The sequence below is a fragment of the Chelonia mydas genome, chromosome 10 (genome assembly GCF_015237465.2).
Source record: "Chelonia mydas isolate rCheMyd1 chromosome 10, rCheMyd1.pri.v2, whole genome shotgun sequence".
Lineage (NCBI taxonomy): Eukaryota > Metazoa > Chordata > Testudines > Cheloniidae > Chelonia > Chelonia mydas.
In genome coordinates, this window is record NC_051250.2 from 9,555,605 (window position 1) to 9,582,412 (window position 26,808).

Here is a 26,808-nt window from a genome sequence, read left to right on the forward strand (position 1 = left end):
GGGGCCAGTTGTCATTGGAACTGTATGGAAGCCTTGCCCTGGAAGCTAAGCCATGCACGCAACCTGATCCTGTAAAGTGGTGTTGGTTTGGTTTTGGGTTGGGGGCTAGCAGGGGAATTGAGATGGGGAAAAGAGGGCTCTGCGGCATCAGTGATTTCGCAGCCATGGCAGCCATGAGCTGGATCAGCAGGCTTAGTAGAAAGGCAGGTTTTTTTTGCTTCTACATCCTTAGGTGGTAATTGGCAATGAAGGGGATGGGGAACTACAGACAGTGTGCAGGGTAGTTTCAAGAAGGCTTGGCAGTGGCTCTTTAATCACTGGCTCACCTCTCCATCTCCATTCATCAGCTATCTGCTGAAACCAGATGGGGAGCAATGAGACCTGTCCTCCTTGTCTCACCTACTCTTTCCCCTCTCCTTCCCCCCAGAGCTTAGAAAGAGATTGAAGAATCAGACTGCAAGTTACTTTTAGAGAGGGACAGTCTAGGAAAAGTGGACGAACTATTCTGTGTACTAGTTAGTCTCTGTGCCTGAGACGTTTCCCCCCTCCCCCCGACCCTTTTTAAGTTAGTTTTTATCTCTGCTTTGCTGTCTACTCCTTGCTAAAATGCTCATCTCCCACGTGCTCAAGAGCCAGCATCTCAACCTGCATGCAGCCAGTACAACATCTTTCAAGTCCTGGGAAATGGGAGTCTCCTTAGATCTACAGAATCTTAAAAATTAGAGGTGGGAAAAGACCTACACGGTTGTCTCATCCATTCTTCCCCTCCTGGTCCTAACCAGAGCAGGTGATTCTCTGCAGCTTTTTTTCCAGCGCGTTATCCAGCCCAGTGAGTGGGTTCCACCACTTCACAGGCATACGGATCTCTGACTTGTGCTGATATTCCAGAGAATGCAAAGGGAGCTCACTGGTACTTCTGTTAATCAGATAATGGGATGGATTCTCAGCTGGTGTAGGTTGATGTAGCTGCACTGAAGCCAGTGGATTTACCCAAGCTGAGGATATAGCCCTAGGTGACCCATGAGCGCCTTTAACCGGGGAGCAGTCCACACTTCAGTGTTTGCTAGTGATGTGCCAGGAGGGAAGGGCGATCTCAGTGACCAATCCTTTGCCTGGCTTGCAGACTGAGCAAGTCCTTGCTGCTGTCCGAAGACTCTGAGACCGGCGAGGGGATGAAGAAGAGGCACAAAGGGGCTGTCCCTGAGGAGGATGAGGATGCAGACAGCAGTGGTGGGAAAATGAAAGGGAGGAGCCAGAGCTGGGATGACCATGATGCAGCAGCAAGCTTTTCAAATGAGGTCAGTACTCTTGTGGTGTGTGTGGGGGCTGTGCTCTAAAGGAAGAGGCTGCATGGTCTCATGGATGGGGCATTGGCTTGGAATTCTGGAGACTTATGGGGGTCTGTTCCTAGCTCTGCTACTGCCTTGTTGTGTGACATTGGGGATATCACATCACCTCCCTGAGCCACCATTTCCCCTCCCACCCTTAGCCTGTCTTGCTTGTGTAGATTGGATGCTCTTTGTGGCACAGACAGTCTCAGACTACGTGTGTGTGGACCTAGCAAAAGGCATCCCCAATCTCAGCTGAAGCTTGTAGGTGCTCCTGTATAAATAATATGAGTATGCATCACTGTCCAAGAGGCTAGAGCAGGGATGGGCAAATTTTTTGGCCCAAGGGACACACTGGGGTTGCGAAACGGTATGGAGGGCCAGGTAGGGAAGGCTGTGCCTCCTGCAACAGCCTGGCCCCCGCCCCCTCCCACTTCCTGTCCCCTGACTGCCCCCCTCAGGACCCCCGACCCATGCAACCCCCCCTGCTCCTTGTCCCCTGACTGCCACCTCCCGGGACCCCCCCGTACATCCGGGACCCCACCACCATCCAACCCCCCCTGTTCCTTGTCCCCTGACCACTCCCTCCTGGGACCCCCTGCCACTTATCCAACTCCCCACCCCCTTGCCATGCTGCTCAGAGCGGCAGGGCTGGCTTATTGGAAGGCGGATGGGCACAAGCCGCGCTGCCCAGCAGGAGTGGTGGGCCAGAGCACTGCCCGCATGGCGGCGTGACTGCGAGGGAGGGGAGACAGCGGGGGAGGGGCCGGGGGCTCAAGGGCCGGGCAGGACAGTCCTGCAAGCTGGATATCGCCCGCGGGCCGTAGTTTGCCCACCTCTGGGCTAGAGAGAGAAATTGGCAGCAACCTAACAAATTTCAAAGCAATGTTCTTCGTGTTCTTGTTGGAATGATGTGTTCCTCAAGGCCGGTTTCAGAGTAACAGCCGTGTTAGTCTGTATTCGCAAAAAGAAAAGGAGTACTTATGGCACCTTAGAGACTAACCAATTTATTTGAGCATAAGCTTTCGTGAGCTACAGCTCACTTCATCGGATGCATACTGTGGAAAGTGTAGAAGATCTTTTTATACACACAAAGCATGAAAAAATACCTCCCCCCACCCCACTCTCCTGCTGGTAAGAGCTTATCTAAAGTGATCACTCTCCTTACAGTGTGTATGATAATCAAGTTGGGCCATTTCCAGCACAAATATCCCCCCCCCACACACACAAACCCACTCTCCTGCTGGTAATAGCTTATCTAAAGTGACCACTCTCCTTACAATGTCAGACGTTCTTGTTAAACCCTGGATTTGTGCTGGAAATGGCCCAACTTGATTATCATACACATTGTAAGGAGAGTGATCACTTTAGATAAGCTATTACCAGCAGGAGAGTGGGGTGGGGGGAGGTATTTTTTCATGCTTTGTGTGTATAAAAAGATCTTCTACACTTTCCACAGTATGCATCCGATGAAGTGAGTTGTAGCTCACGAAAGCTTATGCTCAAATAAATTGGTTAGTCTCTAAGGTGCCACAAGTACTCCTTTTTCTTTTTCCTCAAGGCTGAATACAAAATCCATTACACCTAGTCAGGATAATATTACTGCCTGCACAGTTACTTTAATTAGTACTGCTATTAATTGACTAAATTAAAAATATTTTGAAGTAGCAAGGCAATACTGACATGGTTAAAATATAACAGCATTGCTAGCTCTCACAATTGCATCACGAGTCTCACGATATTTTTTACACTTTATGCATCCGATGAAGTGAGCTGTAGCTTACGAAAGCTTATGCTCAAATAAATTGGTTAGTCTCTAAGGTGCCACAAGTACTCCTTTTCTTTTTACGATATTTGGAGTTTTTCTTAAAGCCCCTGATCCTGGAGTCAAGTGATTACCCAAGACTCTTAGCTGTCATTTTTAAAAATAAGTAAGTTTTTGGCCCTCATGTCTGTGCAATAAAGCTTTGATACGTGCCCTGAGTGTACCCTGAAGGTTCAAAATTCAGATGGCAAATAAAAAGAACCCAAAATGTTGTATTAATTTTTTTTAAAAACTCATGATTTTGGTATGCCTGGTACCAGGTACCACAAGGCAAAGCATACTTTCTGTACCACCTTGTGTGTGGCACATCCCCATGGAAATGCCCTTGGAACGTCAACCCTAAGGAGACTGTGCAGAGGCCACAGCTGGCTATGACAACAAAGGGGTTACGTTGTCCCTTACTAGGCCGTGTTGTTTTGGAGTGCCCAATGACCCGAGGTCAGGTTCGTCGGGAGAATCAAGGCTCAGGGGTAGTCATATGTGGCCATTCTCTCTCCCTCCTCTGCAGCTGAAGATCAAGAAGAAGAAGGTGGCGTCAGATCAGGAGCAGCTGGCAAGCAAGCTTGACAAGGCCCTGTCCCTCACCAAACAGGACAAGCTCAAATCCCCCTTCAAGTTTGCAGACTGCTCTGGAGGGAAACAGAGAACCAGTGGAGGCGGCAGCAGATATCTGTCACCCCATGAGCACCTGCCGGGCAAGGACGAGAAGAGAAACCTGGCCAAGAGCCTGAGCCTGGCGCTGAAAAGTGTCAAGGAAGGTAAAAACAAAATGGCCACCAAAATGAAGAAGATGGAGGTGGGGTTAAAGGTCAAAGGTCAGCTGAAGGTTTCCCATTCACCAGCAATATCGGAAGTTAGCAGCTACTCCTATAGTAAGTAACCTCTGGTTTCTCTTTAGTGTGAATGGTTCCTGGGTTTTGTGGGAGCTTTTAGCCTTTAAGTGGCGGCATCTCAGGTCAATTGGAAATGGATCTGATTTTGCTTTCCTGTGAAAGTCACCTCCTCCCTGGCTGACTGTAGAACTGACCGGGCAGGCTCTCGGTGCTTGTTTGGAGTGAGTTTGCATCGTGGTGGTGAGGATGGGGTGTCATTCGTTCCAAAGGCAGTGAACGCTGAGAGCGTATTGCACATCTTGTGCTGGCTGTTCTGCCTCTGTTGGGTTCTGCTGACTTTACAAAGCAGGGAAATACACCATTTCTGTCTGGAGCTGTGGACTGTCTAAGTCCTGAATGTTCCTCTGCCTTCAGGCTACACCTGCCATGTATCCCTGCTTTCTTTGCTGTTATGTGCTCTCCATTCATCTGCAAGACCGGTCTTCAGGGTTTCTGCTCCAGGGATTGGCTAGTAGTTGACTTAATCCCCTAAAAACCAGGTGATATGTAGGGTTGACCGTAGGTATATGCTAGGGAGACAGCTATCAAAGGCAATGTTTATAAGATGGTTCTGGGATAACACTGAGAATGCTATGGTCATTAACAAGCCTGTCCTTTCTGGCCATTTGGTCCCTGGTCTCCTCTAAACACATTTTCCTGTTCCTGCCCAGCTGTCTAACCCAGGCATCATCAGGTCTCATTTGTACCCCAGAATCTTTTATGTTGTCTGCAGCTCCCCCTTTTTTGAAGCAGTGCTGCAGTTGATGCAAAAGATTATGGCTTTGGGCAGGAAGTTTCCTCATGCATACAACTAAGCGGAGCCAGGGACACCCTTTGGAAGAGAAAAGGCCACAGACTGAAGATGGGGTTGGGTTGGTGGAGGAAAGGGAACAGTGAGTGAGCAAAATGCTCGGTGGAGGAGGGCAGCACTAGTTAATTGCCTAGGGAATAACTTGCCCTGTGCATATGTGAACAGTGTTCTACGCTCATGCCAAACGTTACTGCCCAAAGGGGACAGGGTGCTGTCAGCTATGAGAGTGGAACCAGCCTAGCCACCAGACTCTCATAAATCCTTCCCTTTCAGGTCATTCCCTGGTAAGGACTTCATTGTCTTGCTGCTGGTCTTAATTGTCTGACTGCTGTCCACTTTTATGTTGGACAAGAAGTAAAAGTAGTGCTCCCGGGGCAAGAGAAAAGGAGAGGTGGGGAGAGTGTCTGGGAAAGCAACAGGATCTCAATTTCCTTTGCTTGCCACCTGGTGCCATAGGAAGAGGGGAAAAGATGCTACCAAAAATAAGAAAAGCTAGGACGGGACACTGTCTCTAACAGCTCAGACAGAAGTCTGGGTGGGATGCAGGGCAGAGGCCTCCTAGGTTTGGGGGACTTCTTAGGGAGCTGGTCAAAATCATGTGTGCTTAATTTTTTGTTAAGGTTTGAAAGTAAATTTATTTTACTGTTATGCAGCTTCCAAAGTCCTGTGTTAAAACTTGTAGGGTTAAAAGTGCAAATGTATATCCCGGTACCAGCAGAGATTCTAACAGTTCTCTAACAAAATAAGCATGTTAAATAAAATTGGCCATTTAAGTGGCAAAGTAAAGGGGTAGCTGCTATAGCCTGTAGAAGGCAATGCCTCTTACAGCCTCCTGCAATGATGCATTATCCACTGAGGAGCAGCTTGTTTTCCCTGGAAAACGTTACTGAACCAGGAATGTCCCAGTGGCTCCCTTGAATTAGGCGTAATGAGTTGATGGAAGTGGGGGCTTGGGCAGATGGCATTGTTATGTCTGGGGAGTTTGGCTCTTGGCCTAGAGAGGTGAGGCACATATTCCGCTCTAGTTGCACCAGTGCTGAGTACCAAAGTTCCTTCCCATGGAATTATAAACCAGCGCTCCAGGGGAGCATTTGCCTGGTTCTCCTCCTGTCTGCTAAACTTTCATTGCACACAGTGCATGTCAGCTCGTGCCCTCTCTAAATCGGTGTGGGGAACATGGTGATTAATTAAGCACCACTGAGTGAAATGGCTCCTCATTCAGTGGCTATATTCAGAGCGCAGAATTCTTCTGCTGCAGTGACACAGAAGCCCCATGTTCCGGGAGAAGGTGTGATCCTCCTCCCCCCCCTCCCCCCCCCCCCCCCCCCCCCCCCGCCCCTAACAAGGGACTGTACACCAGATTTTTGCACTTCGGTATGACACAGAGTTGAGGGCAGGATGAGTATACATAGGTGTCTTTTGCTGTGTGTCAGAGACTGGCCTATAACCAGAGAGGTGGGTAGATTTCTTATCTCAGAGAAGGATAAGTGGTAATGGTGCCAGACCCTTCCATATCCTGCTCCAACCTCCCAGTTTTTACCTATAGTCTTAAAAAGGCTCAAGACCCCTAGACATTCCCCACACCCTAAAATGAAGAATGATGTATGACCAGGACTGCAACGGGAAAGCAGCTGCTGATTCTAACCAGTTGGAACTGTCCCCACTATAGCATTCATTACACTTTGGAATTAATGGTGCATTCATGAGTAGGGATGTAACGATTCAAATCCACTTTTATTGGATCCATTGGGTACCAAATACTTTGTTGCTCCACTCATCAGATACTGTTTGGAAATATTGGACAACATTTCGGCATTATGTGCCCATGGGAAAACGTCATCTGTGTAAAACATAGACACCCAGCCAAAGCAGAGTTTATCACCGAGACTCAGGAAGAACTCCAAAAGCTCTGGCCCCTTTGGTGTCACTCCAACATAGCTCACAATGGAGGCTTCGCTCCAAGTTTTCCACCATGCAGTTTGAACAAAGATTGATCAATCAATCCACCAATCATCAGATGTGGTGTGTGCTATCCCTATCGTTTCCTGCTTCATTGTGTCAAAATACCTTCATGGGGCTGGATTCATGTACAAATAAGGATGAGGGCTAGGTATATTCATCACCCTCTAGTACAGACAAATACATCCTGTCTGACTCTTGGCACCAGTGAGTTTTGAATGGATGTATGCACTGGAGATTTTTTGTTGCTTTTTACAAAAATCAAACTGGATTTTTATTTGGTGGGGCGTTCCAGGAGCAATTTGGGGGATGAATATCTGTGCTTCTCTTGCAGATTTCTTTGCAAAGGAATAGGGATGCCATAGTAAGAATAGTACTAATGAAACCCTTTGTGATTTAAGAAGGTTCCCCTCCCCCAACTTCCAACATTATGCAGTTGGGCGTTGGCATTTGTCAAAGCCGAATGCTTTAAGAAGGTTGGAGCTTTTCAGAACCCCCTTTGCCCAGCACACAATGAGTCTGCTGTACAGCATACTCTTAATTGGATGAAATTTTGAGAAAAGGCTAGTTCTCACAAATGTAATGAGTTTTCCATTCTGAGATAAATCTAAAATAGCTCAAGACTTGTAGCTTAAAATAAGCAAAGACCTATAAAGTTTGTCCTGGACAGTGTGCGCTGACTTCTGAAAGGTCTGTGTAGAGTCTTTGTAAAATGTTTATTATTATTTTATGTCGGTTCCTGTGTACCAAATCAAAAAGTAATGAAGGCTGAGGACTGCAGTAGGCAGCTAGAATTGAGGTGCATCATACAAGCCATTGAGGGGAAGCTTGCACAGCATCTGATCCATTCTGGCAAGCATTTTCAGTCTCTTGTTTTCATGGGCACTGAACTGTCACAAGTTTAAGACAATTTAAAAAAAAAAAAAAAGCCACAAGGAAGTGAATTGACTTAATGTTATTTAAAAACTACTTTGACTGCAGATACGGACTCAGAGGAAGATGATGAATCCCTGAAGGACGAGTGGCCTTTGCAGTCTCCATCCAGCTCCAAAGCGAGGCCACCCAGTCTCTACAGTGTAGGGGCCAAAAAGAGCAGCAAGCAAGGTGGAGGTCTCAAGCCAGCCAAGAGGGGCATGCCTGCCACTAGAACTCTGAAATCTAAACAGGCCGCAAGCAGCAAGCAGCAGTTTTGCTTGCTGCTTCGGGAGACTGGATCTTCATTCAGTGACTCTTCGGAGGACTCATTCGATCAAGGTTACTAGATTATAACAAACACAAAACAAAAACAACACTTATCTTCCATGTTTGCAGAGTGAGAGAGAGAGAGTGAGAGAATGTATGTGTGAGAGAGAGAGAGATGGCGACACTGAGGTCAGCCATCTTTGATGGTCAAAGTAGGGGCGGCCATCTTTGTCCTTGGCAGCGTAGGCTGCTTTATCACTTATCATTTATTTTTTATTTTTTTTATACTTGTATCATTGTGATATTATTATTGGCTGGCTCTTTTTAGAGCTTTTATATCGACTGGATTTTAGGCTCCACCTTTCCCCAGCTTTCCTCTTACCCTTCCTCCCTTCTGTTCCCCCCTCCCTCTTTTCCTTGCTGCGGCTGCTGCCACCACCATTTATATTATTTTTTAAAAAAAATTTATATTATTTTATTTGGCCTGGGCCTTGTAGCGGTTTGGAAGGAGCAGTTTGGTTTGGTTTATAATGGGATTCTGTTGTGTGGGTGTGTGACGTGATGTTTGTACTGCGATTTGGTATACCAAGCTTTATTAAACATATTGAGTTCATTTTTAACTAAACCTGTGTACCTTGTCTCTCTTGCTGTGTCTCTTATTAGGCGATTTAGAATGCCGCTTCCACTTCATCCCGCTCTGCCTACCCCTTCCCCCACTCCCACCAAGTAGAACTGGAATTAACATAGTCTTGGGCGCGCTCTATTATTCAAATATCCCTGATAGCATTGGCACTTGCTACGATTTCCAGGATGAAACGAACATATGTTGTTCTCTCCCCCACCACCGCCCCGCTTTTAATTTCATTTATATTTTGCATAGGTTGTTCATTCTGTTTTTTTCCTAACAGAATCTTTTGAGGCAGACACTAAAATATTATTTATTTATATTCTTTATCTTTCTGCTTCAAAAGGCTTAGTGTATGGTCTTACAATATTTAAAACTCAAAGTTTTTATTTTTTTCTTTTATTTAATATATATATATCTATTTACACACACACACACACAGAGCGCACATTTTTAGAGGAAAAAAATCTTTATGGGTTATAAATTTTTCAGATCCTGTACTTTAACCCACAAATGCTCAAGTATGTGGAAATTTAGTGCACTGAATTTGATTCCGCTGGAGGAAAGTTCTCTTCCCTACCCCAACTCCAAAATATTTGGCTTATTGTCTGCCCGCCATTAGCTTTTAAGTAGGAAAAGAGGTCCCATGAAACTTTTCCTCAAGAGACACAAGGTGGTTTCTCTTTTAGAACACACTCATTAAATAATAATCATGGGGGGCAAAGTCATTTTAGTGAGCCCTGGAATTTTGAAGCTCAACTCCCAAAAGAAGGTAGCTCACCTATATAGTTAAGTGAGGGAAATGTAGTTCCCAGTTGTTAACAGCAAAGTAATAGGGTAACAGAGTGTTGTAAATTTGATCATAGTGTAGCAAAATCCTTGTAGCCATTAGTTTGTCTCAGAGAGCTGCTGCTTGTTAGGGTTTTGTTTGGGTTTTTTAAGCTTTTGATCTGATTATCCTAACCTCTCCTCTCTTCTCTCCCCTAGACCCACCTTCCCAACAAAAACAAGTTACCCATTTTTAAGAATCAGAACACAACGTAAAAGCTAGAGAACATTAATTCAGTTCTGAAATGAGCTTGCTGATGCATTTTACAAAAAAGAAAACCCATAAGAAAGAACGAATGTTTCAGAGAAGAGACGTTCTATTCCTTAGAGAACCTGAAATGATCCAGTGTTGGTGGATTGCCTTTAAGGGCATGGGCTCTGTGTTTTCCATGAAGAATCGGATTTAGCTTCCATTCAGTTTTACGTCCTTTCCCTCCCCCACCTGCTTCTTAATTTTTTTTTAAATTTTTTAATTTTTTTTTGCTGCTGCTGCTGTTGGAAATTTTGAGGATATCAATCCCTTTTAGACACCAAGTTCTTGAGGTTTATCTACCCAACTTGTTCCAGATAGATAACTTGTCCAGAGACTTAAGAACCCAAACTGGCCGTGGGAATATTTTCAAGCAATTTATCTGTCTAAGATCCTGATTTCAGAGAGGGCAGGGAAATCTGGAATAAGGGTGGGAAGGAAATGGATTTAATTAAAAAAAAATCATTTGCTGGTGTCATTAGTGGTGGGAAGACAAAATGCAGAACATTGGGGAGGGAAAGGGAAGTTTGGTGGGGGAGGGAGGAGGGATTATTGATTGTGGGTTTCCTGCAAATGAATCTTTTCTCTGAAGCATTTCTTTAAGGGATATTTGGGTAATAGGGTTTCTAATGGCTTTCCCTGATACTAAAACGATTAATAACCTCAGCTTTTCTGGAAGTGCTCGCTTTCTTCTTGCAGCTGCTTGGCCAATCCCTTCACCCCTGACCCCTATCCATGATGCTTTGAATGTCTGTATCGGTCTCTTGCATTTGCTCTCACGCTGCACTAAAGAAGCAAAGTGATTGGCTGGGAGTAGGGCAGACACTGCTCAGCGAGGGGTCACTAACCATGAACCTGAACCTTGACCATTGTTATGTAGGTAGGCAAAATACCTTTTCTTTATGTCATCTGTAAATCTGAGACATTTCGCTGTTAACCCCATTAATAATAACATTTAGATGTTTGCATTTTCTGGGTTATTTTAATTTGAAGATGATCAATGTCCACTTTTGATTTCTCTGTTATGAAGAATCTTGCAAGGAAGCTTTGCTTGAGTGTGTATGTGTGCTGAGGACTCCAGAAAAGCCTTACAGTTGTAAAACTTCCTCATGGAAAATCTTTCTCCCAAGCAAAGGGAAGGACTTAGTAGGCAGGGTGTACCCAATATAGGAAGCTATACCACTTCCTCTAATGGTACTGCCCTTGTCTTAAAGGAATTCCTGGGGCCATGATCTAGAACCCACTGATGTATTACCAAAACAAATCATACCAATTCCTTGGGATCAACTTCAGAGGTAGGTGATTAAATCCCACTGGTTTATTATGGGGTAACTTCTCCAGCTGAGAGGGAAGAATAGGGGGAAAAGGGGATGATTTAAAAAAAAAAATCATAGAGGATTGGGAAATGTGGGTCTTTGGTTCTGGAAAGGTCACAGTATTACCATCTTGATGGCTTGCAAGGTTTTTATCTGGTTGTAGAAAGTTGACCACAGAAAGCTATGGTTTTTCTTTTGCTTTGTTTTTTTTTATGGGGGCATTCTTTTTTCTTGGAGAGTAAACAGCATCACTATATTCTGATGTGAGCAAATCTGACATTGTGAGAAAATCCTCATTTGGTAACAACCATATAAGAACTTTGCAAGCAGTCAAGATGATAACACGGTGAACTTTCCAGGACCAAAGACCCCCATTTCCCTGTCCTTTATGATTTTTGTTTTCCTTATAAAAAGATCATCTCTCTTTTTTCCTATTCTTCCCTCTCAGCTGGAGAAGTTTTACCCCATAATAAACCAGTGGGATTTAACCACGGGCCTCTGAAATTGATCTTAAGGAATTGGATAATTTTTTGGTGTTGCAAATTATTTCTGGAGTCAGCAGCAGAACACTGGGAGGGGAAAAAATCTTAAAAGAATGGGAGATTGTGTTTGACAAACTATGTGCAATCTTATGAGAGAAAATTTTAAAAATAATGTCCAGAACTGGACAGCTCAATCCAATCTGAATGTGAAGGACCCAACAGCTGTCTAAAGTCTGCCTGCACTTAGCCTGCTTTGTACGCTGTAGGCCTGCTCGGCGTTATGACAAAACCATGCTATTTTTTTTTCAGTGTGAAATAAATTTTTGTCTAGTTTCACTCCCCTTTCTCCTCTACCCATCCTCTCTACCCTCTTCCAAATCTATCCTGTTACATCAATCTCTGCAAACTAAATAACATAACCAATTTCTGTCCATCATTAACAAAATCTATTCACTTACTGCTCTCCTAACAACAAGAAGCCAGGCTAATATAAATAAATATTAACAAAACCCCACACTAGCTCAGTCATTTTGAAAGACTAAAGAACAAAGAGAGGTTCAATTTTTCTCTTTTAAAAAAAAAAAAAATGTGGACACACAGGCTGAAATTTTGTCCATAAAAGTATTTGGTGGCTCTAGTTTATTTGCCATTGATAGCATTTAAACATAAATTGTGTGTGTGTATGTGTGTGTATATATATGTGTACTTAAAAATTGTAGGTAAAGAGTTTTGGTCTTGGGTACATGCCTTTCTTTCCCTTGCAAAGTATTGGTTGGTTAATGGTGTTTGAGGAAAAAGTGTAATGTTTTGAAAATGTTTTTTTCTATCTTTAACTAGAGATCACTTCTTTCCAAAATGTTTTAAGGCCCTGATCCTGCAACAACTTATGTACTTGCTTTACTTTAAGTAGTCCCATTAAGTTCAATGGGAACACTTACACACTTCATGCGTGAGAGCAACAAAGCCTAAATGTGCAAGCTACATTAATTTGGCTGCTGTGGGTCACCATAGCAGCATGTATACCCAGATGGCATGCTCAATATTTAATCGTAAAGTAACATTTGATTTTAGCTTTGAAGTGTTTGAGTTCCGAGAGTAGTTAAAAATACTTCTAATTTTTTCGTGTCCATGAAAAAGTGAGGGGTGAGGGAGTTCGCAGGTTGTGAGAAAGGGACGGATATGTACCGAAGAAATACATTGTATGAATGGTGGGAGTAGGGGAAAGTGATTGATGTTGGTGAAGGCTGTGAACGTTTTAAAATGTATTTTCTGTTCTGAAGATTGAGTCTCTAGGGGTAAAATATGGGTGATCTTTTAAAATGCTTTGGGTACATATCTGCCATAGTCTTTCCACTGTAAGACAAAATATATTTGAAGGAGATTAACTGCCAGGTCTATTGTTGTTATATCATGTATTTTCAGTAGCAGGGATAAGGATCAGTTTCGTCATGGCTTTTAAAGCTGTTTTACTTTAGTGCATTTGAAATACGGTAGTTGTTTGAGACATTTTATGGGCTAGCATATGCTAAGTGAATTGTTGGGCTTGCTGAAAGAGGAGCTTAAGCGTTAAATGAAAGTTGTTCCCCGAGCCCAGCAGAACTGCTAGTTTCTTTCTATGATTTCATGCTGGTGGCGGGCATTCTCCCTCCCCTCCTCCTCAGCCAGATCTGTACAGCAGAACATGGTGGATTCATCCTAGCTATTCATCCTGCTAGATTCTGTTCGTTTGGGTGCAGCCGGCTTACTTCCTGGTTTATGTGTGGAGGCTTAGCTAGAAGGATAGTCTGATGGCTGCTATCGTGGACAACTCACTGGAGATCAGAGTGGGGACCTGCAGATTTAAAAGTATGAGCTGCTACAGCTTGAGCTAGAGCTCTCAAGCTGTGTTCCAGATTCATAAGGTGTACCAGATTCATATCCTCCACAGAGCAGGCACAGCGGGCCCCTGTGCGGTACACTTACCAGTGGATTACAATAGCTGTCAGTGGGCGTTTCTTGTCCAGTGCTGAAATATTCTCCACCGCTTCCGCCAGGAAGAGTTGTTAGAGCCAAGACTCTGAAACTGATAGCGCGAATGACTTCATTGTAACCACTTGGCAAATAAGTGTGTAAGCAGAACAGGTGCGGCCCCAATAACCAGTCCACCTGGAAATGGGCTGTGGATCAGGCAGGACAGGCTTTTGGGAATATATTGAAAGATTTCTCCATTTTTCCCAACCCCTTGGGCTAGTAACTCTTCACTGGTTCAGTGCTGTAGATTCGGAGATGAGGTCAGGAGACTACTTTTCATCAGTTTCTGCTTGTGAGTTATCGAACATGTTAAACCCTTGAGGGAAATCCTATATCTTTGTCCCTCCCAGGGGTTGTGTAAGAGGGAAAAGGAAGGTAGGCAGGCTATGAAACGAGGCAGGGTCAAACACCAGTCTCCCTAATTTAAGGAGATCCAACAGACAGGGGTGGGCGTCAGCATGACAGCCATTTTAACAGAAATCTCCCCATCACATGGGCCTAAAGTACTAGACTCTGTATAACAGCCAGGGCAAAGCTCCACTACGGGAGCCATTGGCCAAGGTACTAAACAGTGTGTAGTATGGAGGGGGGAAAGGGGGCATCTCTAGTTGATGCATCTTTGGTGATCTCTGCTTTTCCTTTATTGCCCATGAAAATATCATGGGACCTGCAGGCTGGCATTTAGTCTGTGGAAACTTTTGCAAGGAGGGCAGGTCTCAGTTGATGAAGAAGAGTTGAAATTGCTGATCAGTGTCAGGATTTATAACTGTGTCCTTCTGCACCATATTAATGGGAAGGTCTCCAATGCAAGTCAACTCGCTGGCTCTCTTTATGCGGGTAACTTTTGTCTCACTGATCTGGATGCATTTTAATTTAAAAGTTGAACTGCAAAGGAATAGAAGTAGTGCCCCTTTCTGCTTGTTTCTGAGGGAGAAATAAAACAAGGAAGTGTTCTTATTTCACCCCCCCTTCACCCCAAAATTCTTTTTGTCTTTACCTTGCGTGGTGTTAATATCAGAAATATCAGGTCCGGGTTTCCCTGTTTTTGCTGGAGGAATGTAGAACTAGTGGAATTTTGACACCACAAGAAACCAGACTGAGCAACTGAAAGGGGGAAGGAATTTTTAGTGGTCTAAAATTCTTTGGTTTGTTAGTAGCCATTTAACCCTAACTCCTGACACATGCTCTCTCTGTGAAAAATTCAACTGGCACATTCAACTGGTGAGTGACAGAACCCCAGTAAAAACAGGGAAGGCAAAACTGTTTTCTGGATTCCTGTTGTTTCTAAGGTTAAAAAGCAAGTCAAGGGTGGAAACAATAACCTTTTGGGTTTTCTGGGGGTGGGAGGGAGGAGGGGGTGACATTGAGACCATTTTTGTTTATATCATAAAGGGCACAAGTGGAAGGAAAAATGTTTCCAGTTCACCTTTGAAAGGGGATCGTGGTTTGATTTCTAGGTTGGCAGTCTTTCAGAATGCAAAGACCTTAGCCTATAGACATTGATGGTGCAAATAACATTCCTACTACGGAAGGAAACTGGGCATTCTTGAGGATCCCAGTTCATTTCTCCTTTTAAACTAGGGCTCTTAAATAGGTTTGCCAGATCCATTTTGTTACAATTAACTATACAGAGAGATTCCTTTCTAACCAGTACCTGCTGGATCACACATTCAGTAACTAATCGCCCTCAAGCTACTTTACAGACTGACTAGCAAGTATGTGCTACAGGGAAGAGAGTGGTGCATGCTTCTGAGTGTGCAATCCTCCCCTAACTCCCCCCCCCCCCCCCCCCCCGCAACACACACCCCATTGAGTAAAGGATCAAAGCAAAATGCCCTTCATTTGTATCAGCCCAGGTGGTCTGTTTGCATAAAGATTTGTCCTGTTAAATCTGGACTCATGCCCGCCTGCAGCTGATTCTGCATTACTGGGCTGGGCCTGAAGGGGCGTATGTTGAAAGTTTTATGCAGCGTGTTAGTGGAACACTTCTCATGCCCCCATCTCCAAAGCAATCTGCTGAAAATATTTCTCCTTAGTAACTGCCATTCTCTTCCCTTATGCCTCTCTCCATCCACAGTTATTTGTCTTAAGCATTCAAATTTCATTGCTCTTGATACCCCCACTCCCATCCCTGCCTCCGTCTTGCCATCTCTGTCTTTGTTTCTGTCTTGCTCTGTGTGTCTCTTCCCTCCCTTCCAGGGCACGTGCTGATTTCTTGTATTCCCCTTCAGTGAAGGAGAGCTCTGTTGCTGTTACAGAGCCATTCCAGTGCAGTCACAAAGCAAAGGATTTTGTTATGAAGAGGGAAAGGCAAAATGTAGTAGTAAAATCTGAAAATCTTCGCCTAAGTCTCTCTTTCCCGCTTTTGCCCCATATGGGTTCAGTTGTGGGGTTTTTTTTGTTTGGTTTTTTTTTGGTTTTTTTTGACCGCACGCTACCGTGTGCATCTGTTTGAACAAGGCTGGTATTACCAGGCAAGTCTTAGTAGGTGAGGAGTTGTACGCTCTGTGACTACAAGCACTTTCTTGTTTTCCGTGGCCTAGGGTGTTTAGCTCAGTTTGGGTGGCTCTGCAGCGTAAGAGAGGACGCCGCAGGCTTTCAGTGATAGAAATCCTGGTGCTCTGTTTGCTGGGAAGCTGCAACCTGATGCACCAGGGCTGAAGGATGGACAGTGGAAACCTGGTTAGATTTGTAATGGGCTTCCTTTTTTCTGCGTGCTAGATTCTAGCTCTGAGGAAGAAGAAGAGGAGGAGGAAGCAGAGGACTATGGGATGGACAGCAACGACAGGCTTTCGTCCCCAGCTCTGGATGAGAGCGGTTTGGGACTGCTAGCGAGGTTTGCTGCTAGTGCTATGCCGAGCCCCATTGTCCCCCCTCCTCTTTCCATCATCCAGCTGGAGGCCAAGCAAAAAGCTAAGAAGAAAGAAGAGCGGCAGAGTCTGATGGGTAAGTCCCATGGGGAGGGGGCTGTTGGGTACAAGATGAAGAGAACTCATGGGAGTGGAGGGTCCCACCTGTGCTGAAGGTGTGGGAGGACCTTTTGGCTGAGAAGCATGGGTGGAAATATTGGCTCAAGGTTTTCATTCAGTGATGGCTTCTAAAGAGAGGGAGCAGACCCCCCCCCCCACCAACTCCCCACCCCTGCCTCTCTCCCCCTATTTTAGGCCCATACTGAAGCACCCATGTTGAGGATACTGGGGTTCTCTTACAGGACCACTGCCCCTGGAGAGCTTGGCGGTGGGCTCCTGTCCATCTGGTGGTGGCTGCTGGGCTAGTGTGCCCAGAAGTCATGGCTCTGCAGGGGAGGCACCAGCACAGAGGGATAGCAACCCACTGTGGTCAAGAGTAAGCCTCACATTGCCTGGCAAAGTGCATCCAGTTGTTTGCTGCTGGTTGCCCGCATCAGTGGCTTTCTTTGGGGCTTCTAAACTGACACTGCCTGGCTTCCCTTTGTTGGGGCCCCAGGATGTGTTGGATTGTCATCCTCTTTCCTCCCCCCACAACTCTGTGCGGAACACACAAGTGAAATGGTGCTACATTCTGACAGCTACTTGCCCTTTTGTGTGACAGTGCAAGGGGGCAGAGGAGGGGAAGCCTGTGTGGCTGTAATTAAGGATGGGTCGGTGAGGTTTCCTGCAGAGTGCGTGTGGCAAGGAGCTGAGTTTGTGCCTGCTGGACAGGCCATGTTACCTCTGCTGTGTGCTGCAGTCTACACCTGATCCACAGTCCACTGAAGTCAATGGAAAGGCTCCTCTTGACTTCCATGGGCTGCGGAGAGCAGGTCTGCAGAGAGCTGGCTCCTGGCGTGACTGTGGGATTGCAATGCAGGGCTGCCCCATTCAGATGCACACATGCTACCCCACTAACTTTTGAGCCCAAAGTGCCACCTCCCTGGGCAAGCAGCAAAGGCAAATGAAGGAAGCCCCATGGTGGCAGCAGACCTTTTAGGCCTTGAAGCAGTGTTTCGCTGCCTGGTTAGTGGGTCCTTCAGGGCACAGAGAGTGTGCAAGACTGGTGCGGGACAGAGGGGAAGTTGGAACAAGGAAAAGTTCTGAGCCCCAGTTCACCTCCTCCCTGTTCCCAGGGAAGCTCTGAATGCAGTCAGCATGGGAGCAGCTCACGAATAATAGGGCTGTGTCCCACTAGCCAAAAGCTCTCTCCTCTTCTGCTTTCCCGGCGCTCAGCTCAGCCACGAGAACATGTATGGCCTGGAGAGCCCGTCTCCCTGAGCTCTCTCCTGTCACTTTCCTCTCGTGGGGTGTAGTGGGGGGAGAGCCACAAAATGAGAAGGAGGGGGAAAAAAACTAAAAAGAAGAAAAATTAAACAAGGCCATTTTATAGATGAGGAAACTGAGGCAGAGAAGTTATGTGATTTGTCCAAAGCCATAGAGGGTGTCGTTATCAGACTGGAACTGGGGAGCTCCTTATGCAGTCATGCACTCAGATTGCTGGACATGTGTCTCTCTGTCCCTATGTCTGTCTGCTGCAGTCTCTGTCTTCCACGTTCATCTTTTCCTCCCCATGCTAAAGGTACCCCAGGGTGACATCTTTCTCAGGCAGCCAGCTCTATAAAGGTTCCATTTATAAACTCTTTTATTAATATTTATTAAATTGATAATGGAATTTATGGCATGCTTCAGAATGGAAAATGATGTCTTCCCTGGGAGCCCCGCTTATTTTAGCACCATTTCCATGCTATATTAGGCTTTTGCCAGCTTGTTCCAGTAGCCTCCTTGAAGAATTTATCGCAACTGGTTCTCGTAACCTGTCCCTCTTAAAACCCCGAACGTCTAGAACTTGTCTAATTTGTATTAATAAAAAGGAGGGTTAATATCATAACTATGAATGGATCCTTCGTTTCACCCAGTGCCTGCTTTGACTGACTTTGCCTTGAACTCTTCCTAAGGATGTTTGGAATGTCTCACTGACGGAGAGGGGGAGGCAAAAAATTGTTCTTTAGCTAATGAAGGCTAAAGAGAGTGACTCACGCAAACATGGGGTAACTTTGATCCCAATTTCATGCCTTGGAGCATCTTCATTCATTGTTTGTGTGTTTGTCAGAGAAGGAGAACTGGGGGAACTGATGACACTTCACTGGGGACTAGAGGTAGGGGTGAACTGTTCGTGTCAGGATGGGGAGGAACGGTAGTCTCAAGGTTAGGATGTTATCTCAGGACTCTGGAAACCTGGGGTCAATTCCCTGCTCTGCCACAGCCTTCCTGTGTGACCCTGAGCCAGTCACCATAGTGTCTCCATGCCTCAGTTCCCCATCTGTACAGTGTGGGTAATAGCACTGCCTTATGTCACAGGAGGATGAATGCCTCAAAGATTGTGAGGTGCTCGGATACTGCCATAATGGGGGCCAGAAAGGACCCCAGCCAGATTGTGTCTCAGGTCTCTGCTGTGGTACAGGGAAGAGGACAGCGGGAGGGGATTTCCATTTGCTAAGTGCAAGAGATCATTTACCTCTTCCGAACTTTACAGTGACTACTCGAGCCAATAAAAGGACCCCTCTGCTCTCACTGGCCAATCAGAAAACATCACTTGAAGCTGGGGGTTTTTAATTAATAAAACATTTCATCCTAACCCAACATAGCCAAGTGGATCTGTGTGAGGAGCCCGGCCATTAAGGGAGTCAGCCTTTGCCCCGCCGGAGGAGTTTCTGTTTTCTGTCAGCCACCAAACGCTTTCATACTGAGCCCTGTCTGTAACTTGTTAAAATGAGTGCAGGCTTTTCTGTGACTGAGAGGAGAAGTTAGGGGTGGTGAGGCATACCTCACAGGCAGCAGGCTGGGAAACATGGATTGATGTGGCTCTTGGGAGGTAAGGAAGGGGGAAGTGATGGGAATGGTCATTAATTCTGAGCGATGCCGCATTGGTGGGCGCGGTGGGGGTTGTTCCTTACTCTTCGCTGCTCAGTGTTCTCAGGGGGAACGACTGGAGAAGGAGAGATCTCCTCTTGCCCCCCTGCCCCCTCTTGGGAGTTCACTTCTATTTCCTGGTGTGGCTCCGTGCAATGAACTAGGGCGGATTTTCTTGGGGGTTTTTGGCCATGCTCTGCGGAGCAAGTGTAAAGTCTGGCATCAAAGCCAGAGGATGCTGGGTCAGACACAGCCCACCCTTATTGAAGTGGTGCGTTGATGGTTCTACCCCCTTGTATTTAGGAACGGAGTTTGAATACACCGACTCGGAGAGTGAGATAAAGATCCGGAAGAAATCTCCCCCTGGGCTGCTGCGTGGGAAAAAGGGGCTGATGGAACAAGGCAGCGCCACCCCCGTCCAGGCACCCAGCAACATGGACCCCAGCCCCGGGAGCGCTGACAAAGCCAAAATGGGGGCAGAGAAGGGCCGGAAGCTGAAAAAATTCAAGCCCACCAAGGACTTGAGCTTCGAGTTCGGGCTGGAGGCGAGTGACGACGACTTGTGGAACAGGCGCCGGAGCGAGCGCATTTTCCTCCATGACGCCAGCACTTCCTTGTCCGTGCCGACGCCCAGCACGCCTACGAGCTCCACGCCTGTTTCCAAGCCCAGCCGCTGCGGGAAGGGGGCGCCGCTGAGTCCCAAAAAGGAGGGGAGCAAAGGGAAGGAAAGGAAAGAGCTGAGCAAGGTAGGAGCTGCTTTGCTGGGGTGGGGCATAGAGCCGGGAGCATGACTGACTTGCAGGGGAGCGGGGCTGGGAGGTTAATCCTGTTGATCCAGGCACTTGGAAAGAGGTGAGTTTAATGGCCATGTCATCTCAGCAGCTGGTTGCTGCTGCATGGAAACACCCTCCCCACCGCCCATCAAGGAGCTTCCTTTATCCACTACTGCCCAGTTTAATGCTGCAGCAGGCTAGTGCTCTTGCCTGACTATACCGGACCTTGGTTTAGGGATTCTGGGGGAGGTCCTGTCCCTGCTGAAGTGGTGGTAAAACTCGTTGACTTCAGTGGGGAAGGAAGTAACCCCCAGGCTAGCCATGTAATCCTTTCTCTGCCCCATTGTAAGACTGGGGACTGGAAAATTCGCTTTGTCTCCACCACGGAAACCCTGTACTGCAGTCAGAGGGAAAACTCCTGTCTCACCCCCAAGTCTCCCCTGGTCTGGTCCCCTCTGCTTCCCTCGCCCATCACATGGCCTTTGAGGCGCTTTGCCTTTAGCACAGTGACATCCTAGATCCTCACGTTCTCTGGGAATAGTAGTGATCCCTTCCCAATCACGTGCTAACCAGTTTGCTGAAGCATTAGGTTCCTTGGGCTCCAATTTGGCCCGTTCCCCAGTTACTGGGCAGATTGGATTATGGGAAGAATTAGACAAGTTGTGACACGACATCAGCTAGGGTTCTTTTCCAGCAGTTCTGGAGGAAGAATTGGTCAGCAGGAGGTGCTGGCTGGGATAATGAAAAGCTCTCACTGGAATGTGGATGCTGAACCCAGAGTGCCAGAGAGGCAGTCAGAGCCTCGAGACAGTGCAAGAGTCTGGCAAGCTGCCCGTTTGGGCTCTGCCCCATCGTGGCTGGAGTCTTTCCTCGTAGCTCTGTTTGAATACTAACTGCTACGCTCCCCTTTGCTCCATCTTTCCCCTGTAACTGCCTAGTGAGCGTTACTGATCAAACCTTTTTATGGGTGGGGGTTGTTTTGTATTTGCTTTTAGCAGAGGAAGAAGGGTAAAGAGGCCCCTTGCTGCTCCTCCTCCTCTACCTTGTCTCCCCCTGGCATCTCCAGCTCCCCCTCTGATGCCCGGGTCAGCCTGGCCAACTCCCTGAGCTCCAACAAGAAGAGTAAAGCCAAGGTGAAAGCAAAGGAGGTGAAGAAAGAGGTGAGGGTTGACTCCACAGATTGAAGTCAGGTTGTAGCAAGACAGCTGGGTCTTTGCTTCCTTCCTGCCATATCACATTGTGAGGGGAGAAGACAGACAGACAGAGAGACACATCCTTTTGGAAGCTGGGACATTGGTAGCACTATAAAGTGTTCTCACTAATGAGACTGGGGTAGGAAGGGTTGTACAGAAACACCCCTACGGGCAAGACAGACTTTATTTCTTTTAAGTTCTCCTCTTGTCAGGAAGCCTAAAGTCTCAGATGAATGTAGAAGACTAGTCACCATCTATTGACTCTTCTAGGGCCTGAGGGAAGGTACATCCAGGTGACAGTTCAGGGAGCTCAGGACTTGCCAACCAAATTCCACTTGTAACCCAGAAGAACGTGGCCCTGTTAGGGCACCATTGAGGGGTGTTGCTGGACCAGTGGGCAGGAGTTCAAGACTCCTTGAATGGGAGTGATGACTGAACTGCCACCTTGGAGTCCCTCCTCACCAGTTCCAGGTTATAAGAGACACCGTCAGACTCTGCCACAGCAGCCGAAACACCATGCTTTCCGTTTCTTATCACAAGTATCACAGGCCAGTCTGACGGCTGTCTGGTTCTATTCTGACAGACCTGGCACGTCACCATTTCTTTTAATGTCCAGGCAGGTCAAGAAATGCAGCTAGAATGTATGAAAGGGCTCTCGGAGCCCTCATTCAGCTGACGACAGAAGTGAGAGATAAACACAGCAAATAAACAAAGCAAGGAACTCCGTGAGCTACCAAAAGGCAACTGTCACTTTGGGTACGGCATTGGCAGGGCCTGCTGACTGCAGTGGTTCACGCTGAGGCGGTCTGCATCCTAAATGCGTTATGTCCTGGATGGCCAGGTTACTTACCCCAGGAGGGAGAATGGCGGGTGTAGAGTCAGGGCTGGTGCAGGGATGTTGCATTTTGGCCTCCTGACATGGAACCTTCCCTGTTTAATGGGGGTCACTTAGAAAGGAAACTGCAGAGCTGGGGAAGGAGGGTTTTAAAAACGGCTCCTAAGCCCTGAGGCTCGATACCAGATGTGGCCGAGGTTTCTGATGGGCTCTTTTGTTTCCCTCTCCAGAACCGAGGGAAGGGCGGCGCAGTTAGCAAGCTGATGGAAAGCATGGCAGCCGAAGAGGACTTTGAGCCCAATCAAGACAGTAGCTTCTCTGAGGACGAGAATCTCCCCCTGAGCATGCTTGTAGAGCGGGCGCCTACCCCAGGTGAGAGCCGGAGGCTGTAGCTGTCGGGGGTGGGGAAGCTTTTCTAAACACGCCTGGTGTTTTGGCAGCAATGGATGGGAGAGTTGAATGAGCTTTTCCCAGCTGGATAAAGAGCAGCCTGCCCAGTGTTATACAGGGGATGCAGCTCCACTCTGATGAGGAACACAGCTCTCATTCGGTGTGCCCCGCATCCCCCACAGGCCGGACCTGCCTTGCCCAGCAGTCGCAGGAGCGCTCCATCAGTCACTGCGGCGGGCTGTGCTTACAAGCAGTTGGAGAAAAGGACTGGGTCCCAGGAGGGCGCTGAATTCTAATCCCTGTTTGAACCACTGACTAGTATTTTGACCACCAGCAAGTCCTTTGATCTTCCTTGTGCCTCAGTCCGTGCAGCTGCAAAGCCGGCCCAATAGCAGGGCTGCTTGGAGACTCAGGCAGGGTCTCTGCTCTGCGTTCACCTGGGAATGAGATGATGATAATGCAGACCCCTCTCTTGGGTTATCTGCCTTCACCCGACTAGAGCCCAGGGATGGCTGGTTTTGTTCCGTGTGTTAGCCCCGACTTAGGATCCATGAGCCTCACAAGGGTCACTGCCAATAAAGAGCTGCCCACTTACTCCTTTAAAGCACCCCTACGGGTTTCTAGGTAAAGACAAATCTCTATGAGGTGCTGGGTTTTGGCTGGCCTATTGGTGTTATTACTATATTACCAAAGTGCCTAGGGGCCAGCTGAGAATAGGGGCCCATTGCGCTTGGAGCTGTACAAAGAAAGGCCGCCCTTGCCCCAAACAGCTGACAGTCTAACTGAGGCCAGTGGGAGTGGCGGGTCTTGTTGAAAGCTGTGCAGTGGCCTATCCTGGTTCTTAATGGACCCTCATCTCGTGGGATCTGTCCCTTTCTGTTGTGTTGAATGGAGCCGCTAACTCCCTGTCTCACTCCATGGTCCTCCAGCCCCCCGCTCCTGTATCATTGACAAAGATGAACTGAAGGACGGGCTGCGTGTCCTCATTCCCATGGATGACAAGCTGCTCTATGCCGGACACGTGAAGACCGTGCACTCACCTGACATGTGAGTAAAATGGCAGCCTCTCCCTGATGAGCCCTGCTATGGCGGGGGGATAGCGCATGCTTTGGGGGCTCCCAGGGGCTGTATGGACGCACAGTATTGCTGCCCTGTCCTTCGTGCACAGCTCCACCAGAGATCCAGTGGGGTCTGCTCAGTGGTTTCTGGGACCTGGTCTGTGATCCAGCACAGCTGGATCCTGGTGAGGTGCAGATGTTTCTTGAGAGCTGCAAAGCTGGGGGCAGTAGCTGTGTTTGGCTGGGAGGAGGAATTTATCATAATGAGCTACCCTAGTTTACCAGTGAATTCCTCGGCTGGAAGAATGCAGCCTCCCATTAAACAGCCTTGGCTAAACTGCGGTTTTTGAGGTGGAAGATGATAGGGCTTGGAGAAGGTAGGATTTGGGGAAGGAACTAAGCCCAGAGAAGGGTTATTGGGGCACAGTGGGTCCTTCTTGTTGAGCTTTGATACCTTGTGATGACGTGGGGTCTTGTGTTTTCAGATACCGAGTCGTGGTGGAAGGGGAGAGGGGAAATCGTCCCCATATCTACTGTCTGGAGCAGCTTCTGCAGGAAGCAGTAAGTTGGGCCATTTTACTCTCCACACGTGCAACGTGACTTTCGTATTAGGGATAGGGGAGGCAAAAGGAAAATCCCTCCTTGTCCCGTGGGTAGTTGCGGGTTGCAGTGGTGCCCCCAAATCCTGCCCCGGGTGCCCCATCAACATGAAGCAGGTGTCAGACAGATTGCTTTGCATGCCTCGGCAAATGTAATTCCCTTCCTGGCATTGTGGATTCAGCTTCCCATCGCTGGCATTGGGCGAACACACACCAGGGCCAAGGGCTTAACCCTGTCCTGCCAGGGACTGTAGGACTTTGAGTCTTCGGTGCTGTACTGCATGGTATCACGGGGAGGAATGTGACCCTTTCCTACAGAGGTCGCCCCTCTCCTGTTCTGCAGCCTTCAGCAGAGGCACCTTTGAATCCTGGGGGAGGAGGAAGTCCAGCTGGGCCTGGCTCAGTCTGAAGTCCTCCCTGGGGAGGTCTCGGCAGTGTCTGTTGACAGCCAGTCTCCTGAAACACTAGTATGGAGGACAGAAGATCATGGAGGCCTCAGGCGGGTTAGTAAGTCGCTGTCCCACCCCAAACAGATTATTGATGTGAAGCCCCCCTCCGTGAGATTCCTGCCTGAAGGAACAAGAATTGCCGCCTACTGGAGTCAGCAGTACCGCTGCCTCTACCCAGGGACCGTGGTGAGAGGTAAGAGCATATCATGGCTGTCTCTCTTACGCTCACAAACCAGGGGTGTCTTAGCACAAAACTTCAGGAGAATCAGTGGAATAGTACAGTGCAGCCCCAAAGCCTGTAGTGATTGCCCTGCCAGGCCAGATTCCTTACTTGGAGTAGTGTCTGACTCTGCAAAGAGCCCCATTGTGGTACGTAATCATCACAAGCTGTCTTGCGGGCCAATATTACTGTTCACTTATGTTGGGATTTTTGCAGAGGCCTAAGAGAATTAGGTGCTTAAATACCATTGAAATTCAACAGAAGTCTGGGAGAGGGGGGATAAACAATTTCAAAAGCCCAAAAGTGAGATAGGAGCCTAAGTCCAGCTGACTTTCAATGGGGCGTAGGTGCCTAAGTCACATAGGTGCTTTTGAAAATTGTACTCTGAGTGCCTGACTCCATTCAGCCTCTTTGAAAATCATAGCTGTAAAAAGTGCCTGGAAAGAGAGCAGTAGGAAGGGCTGTGAGCTGACTGCAAAGCACTTCCTGCTTCCCCACGATGCCCTGGTCACGGGGTTTAATGTTGACTGGCCTGGAAAGTGGCCATAAGCTTTGAAAAAGCTTCCAGTTGGGACATGGCCCTTGGAGTGCAAGATGCACGAGCTGAAGAGAGCATCAGAGGGGATTGCACATGACTAACAGACTGGGGAGACTGATACCAGGAGAGAGGGATAAAACAGCGATTCTTTATCTGGGAGGGAAGATGAATAAGTGGCGGCCTATGATAGCCGAGGGCGGTTATAAAATCCAGTCAGAGATGGATCTGAGGCTATTGGACAGGCCTCCTAACGAAGGGACATCAGTGCAAATGAGGAGTGAATAGGCGTGAGAAGAGATGGAATGGAATTGTGGGGTGGAGTCATGTGGTTAAACTATTGGGATGATTCTGTTGAAAGGGCACTTTTGCGCTTGAGGGTGGGGCGTGTAATTGCATCACAGGCTGTTCGCCCCAAATGGGTCTGGCTTAATAGTAGGTTCTGAAACTGGCCCTGCCACCAACAGTCATAACTTCCAAGTGCCAGAGTCTGGCCCATTTCTACTCTACTGCTCCAGCTGTGTGTATTCCCAGTCCTCTCTTTTTAATCTCTTTCCCCTCAAACCACAGGGGCCCTTGATCTGGAGGAGGATGGGGATCTGATAACGGTGGAATTTGATGATGGGGACACTGGCCGGATCCCCCTGTCTCATATTCGGCTTCTACCACCTGACTACAAGATCCAATGTAAGTCTGGACTCCTGAATTGGGTTCTTGTGTGAGGTTTCCTCCAGAGCCTTGGTCTTTTTGCCTATGAGACACTAGAAGCCTCCTTTTAAACCTGCTCAAAAGGGAGACTTCCCATGTTAGGGAACTATCCCGTAAGATTCCAGGGATAATTCACAACTGTTTTTGTTCCAGGATTGTGTCCTAAGCTATGCGGATCAGGACTGAGTTTTCTAGGGCTGGGGTGTTGGGAGGAGAACCCATCTGGGGGTTTTGGGGTGAATCCATGTCTGCTCTGCGTTAGTAGGTGGCAATTTCCCAGTAGCACTTAATGTGCATCCCTCATAGGCATTGTGTGGTGCCAGTGAAAATCTGGGGACAGCAACCAGCTCCTGTGTAATGGCTGCTGCTGAAAATTCAGACTTGCAGGTTTGGCACGGTGTGGTTCTGTTTGGTTTTGGCAGCCATACACCAGGATTCCTCATCTGTGTGACTCGATGTTACAGGTGCGGAGCCCTCCCCCGCCCTCTTGGTGCCCAGTACCAAGCGCCGCAGCCGGAAGTCCAGCAAGGATGCTGGGGAAGGAAAAGAGGGCAGTGCACTAGGGTCAGAGGAGCCAGTGGCCAAGGGCAAAGGTCGTGGGAGAAAGCCAAGCGTCAAGCTGAAAGCTGGTATGTTGATTCACCCTGTTTTAACGTGCAATTCAGTGAGTCCTTGCGCCAACTGTTTCAGTTGCATTCC

The 26,808-nt window shown here is 47.5% G+C and overlaps 1 protein-coding gene across 12 annotated transcripts in view; it reads left to right on the plus strand.

Moving 5' to 3' along the window:
• Positions 1 to 26,808, plus strand: part of TNRC18 (trinucleotide repeat containing 18) — a 93,148-nt gene that overhangs the window by 59,365 nt on the left and 6,975 nt on the right. For 8 of the 12 annotated variants that reach the window (XM_037911752.2, XM_037911754.2, XM_037911753.1 and 5 more), the window contains 12 exons: positions 1,124 to 1,298; positions 3,662 to 4,025; positions 7,777 to 8,049; positions 16,210 to 16,434; positions 19,653 to 20,095; positions 21,118 to 21,282; positions 22,381 to 22,522; positions 23,470 to 23,587; positions 24,084 to 24,159; positions 24,731 to 24,839; positions 25,972 to 26,088; positions 26,574 to 26,738. In XM_037911752.2, coding sequence (XP_037767680.1) covers positions 1,124 to 1,298; positions 3,662 to 4,025; positions 7,777 to 8,049; positions 16,210 to 16,434; positions 19,653 to 20,095; positions 21,118 to 21,282; positions 22,381 to 22,522; positions 23,470 to 23,587; positions 24,084 to 24,159; positions 24,731 to 24,839; positions 25,972 to 26,088; positions 26,574 to 26,738 — 2,372 coding nt within the window. The remainder of the gene's footprint in view (positions 1 to 1,123; positions 1,299 to 3,661; positions 4,026 to 7,776; positions 8,050 to 16,209; positions 16,435 to 19,652; positions 20,096 to 21,117; positions 21,283 to 22,380; positions 22,523 to 23,469; positions 23,588 to 24,083; positions 24,160 to 24,730; positions 24,840 to 25,971; positions 26,089 to 26,573; positions 26,739 to 26,808) is intronic. The other 4 variants (XM_037911755.1, XM_037911757.1, XM_037911760.1 and 1 more) reach the window with 2 other exon arrangements.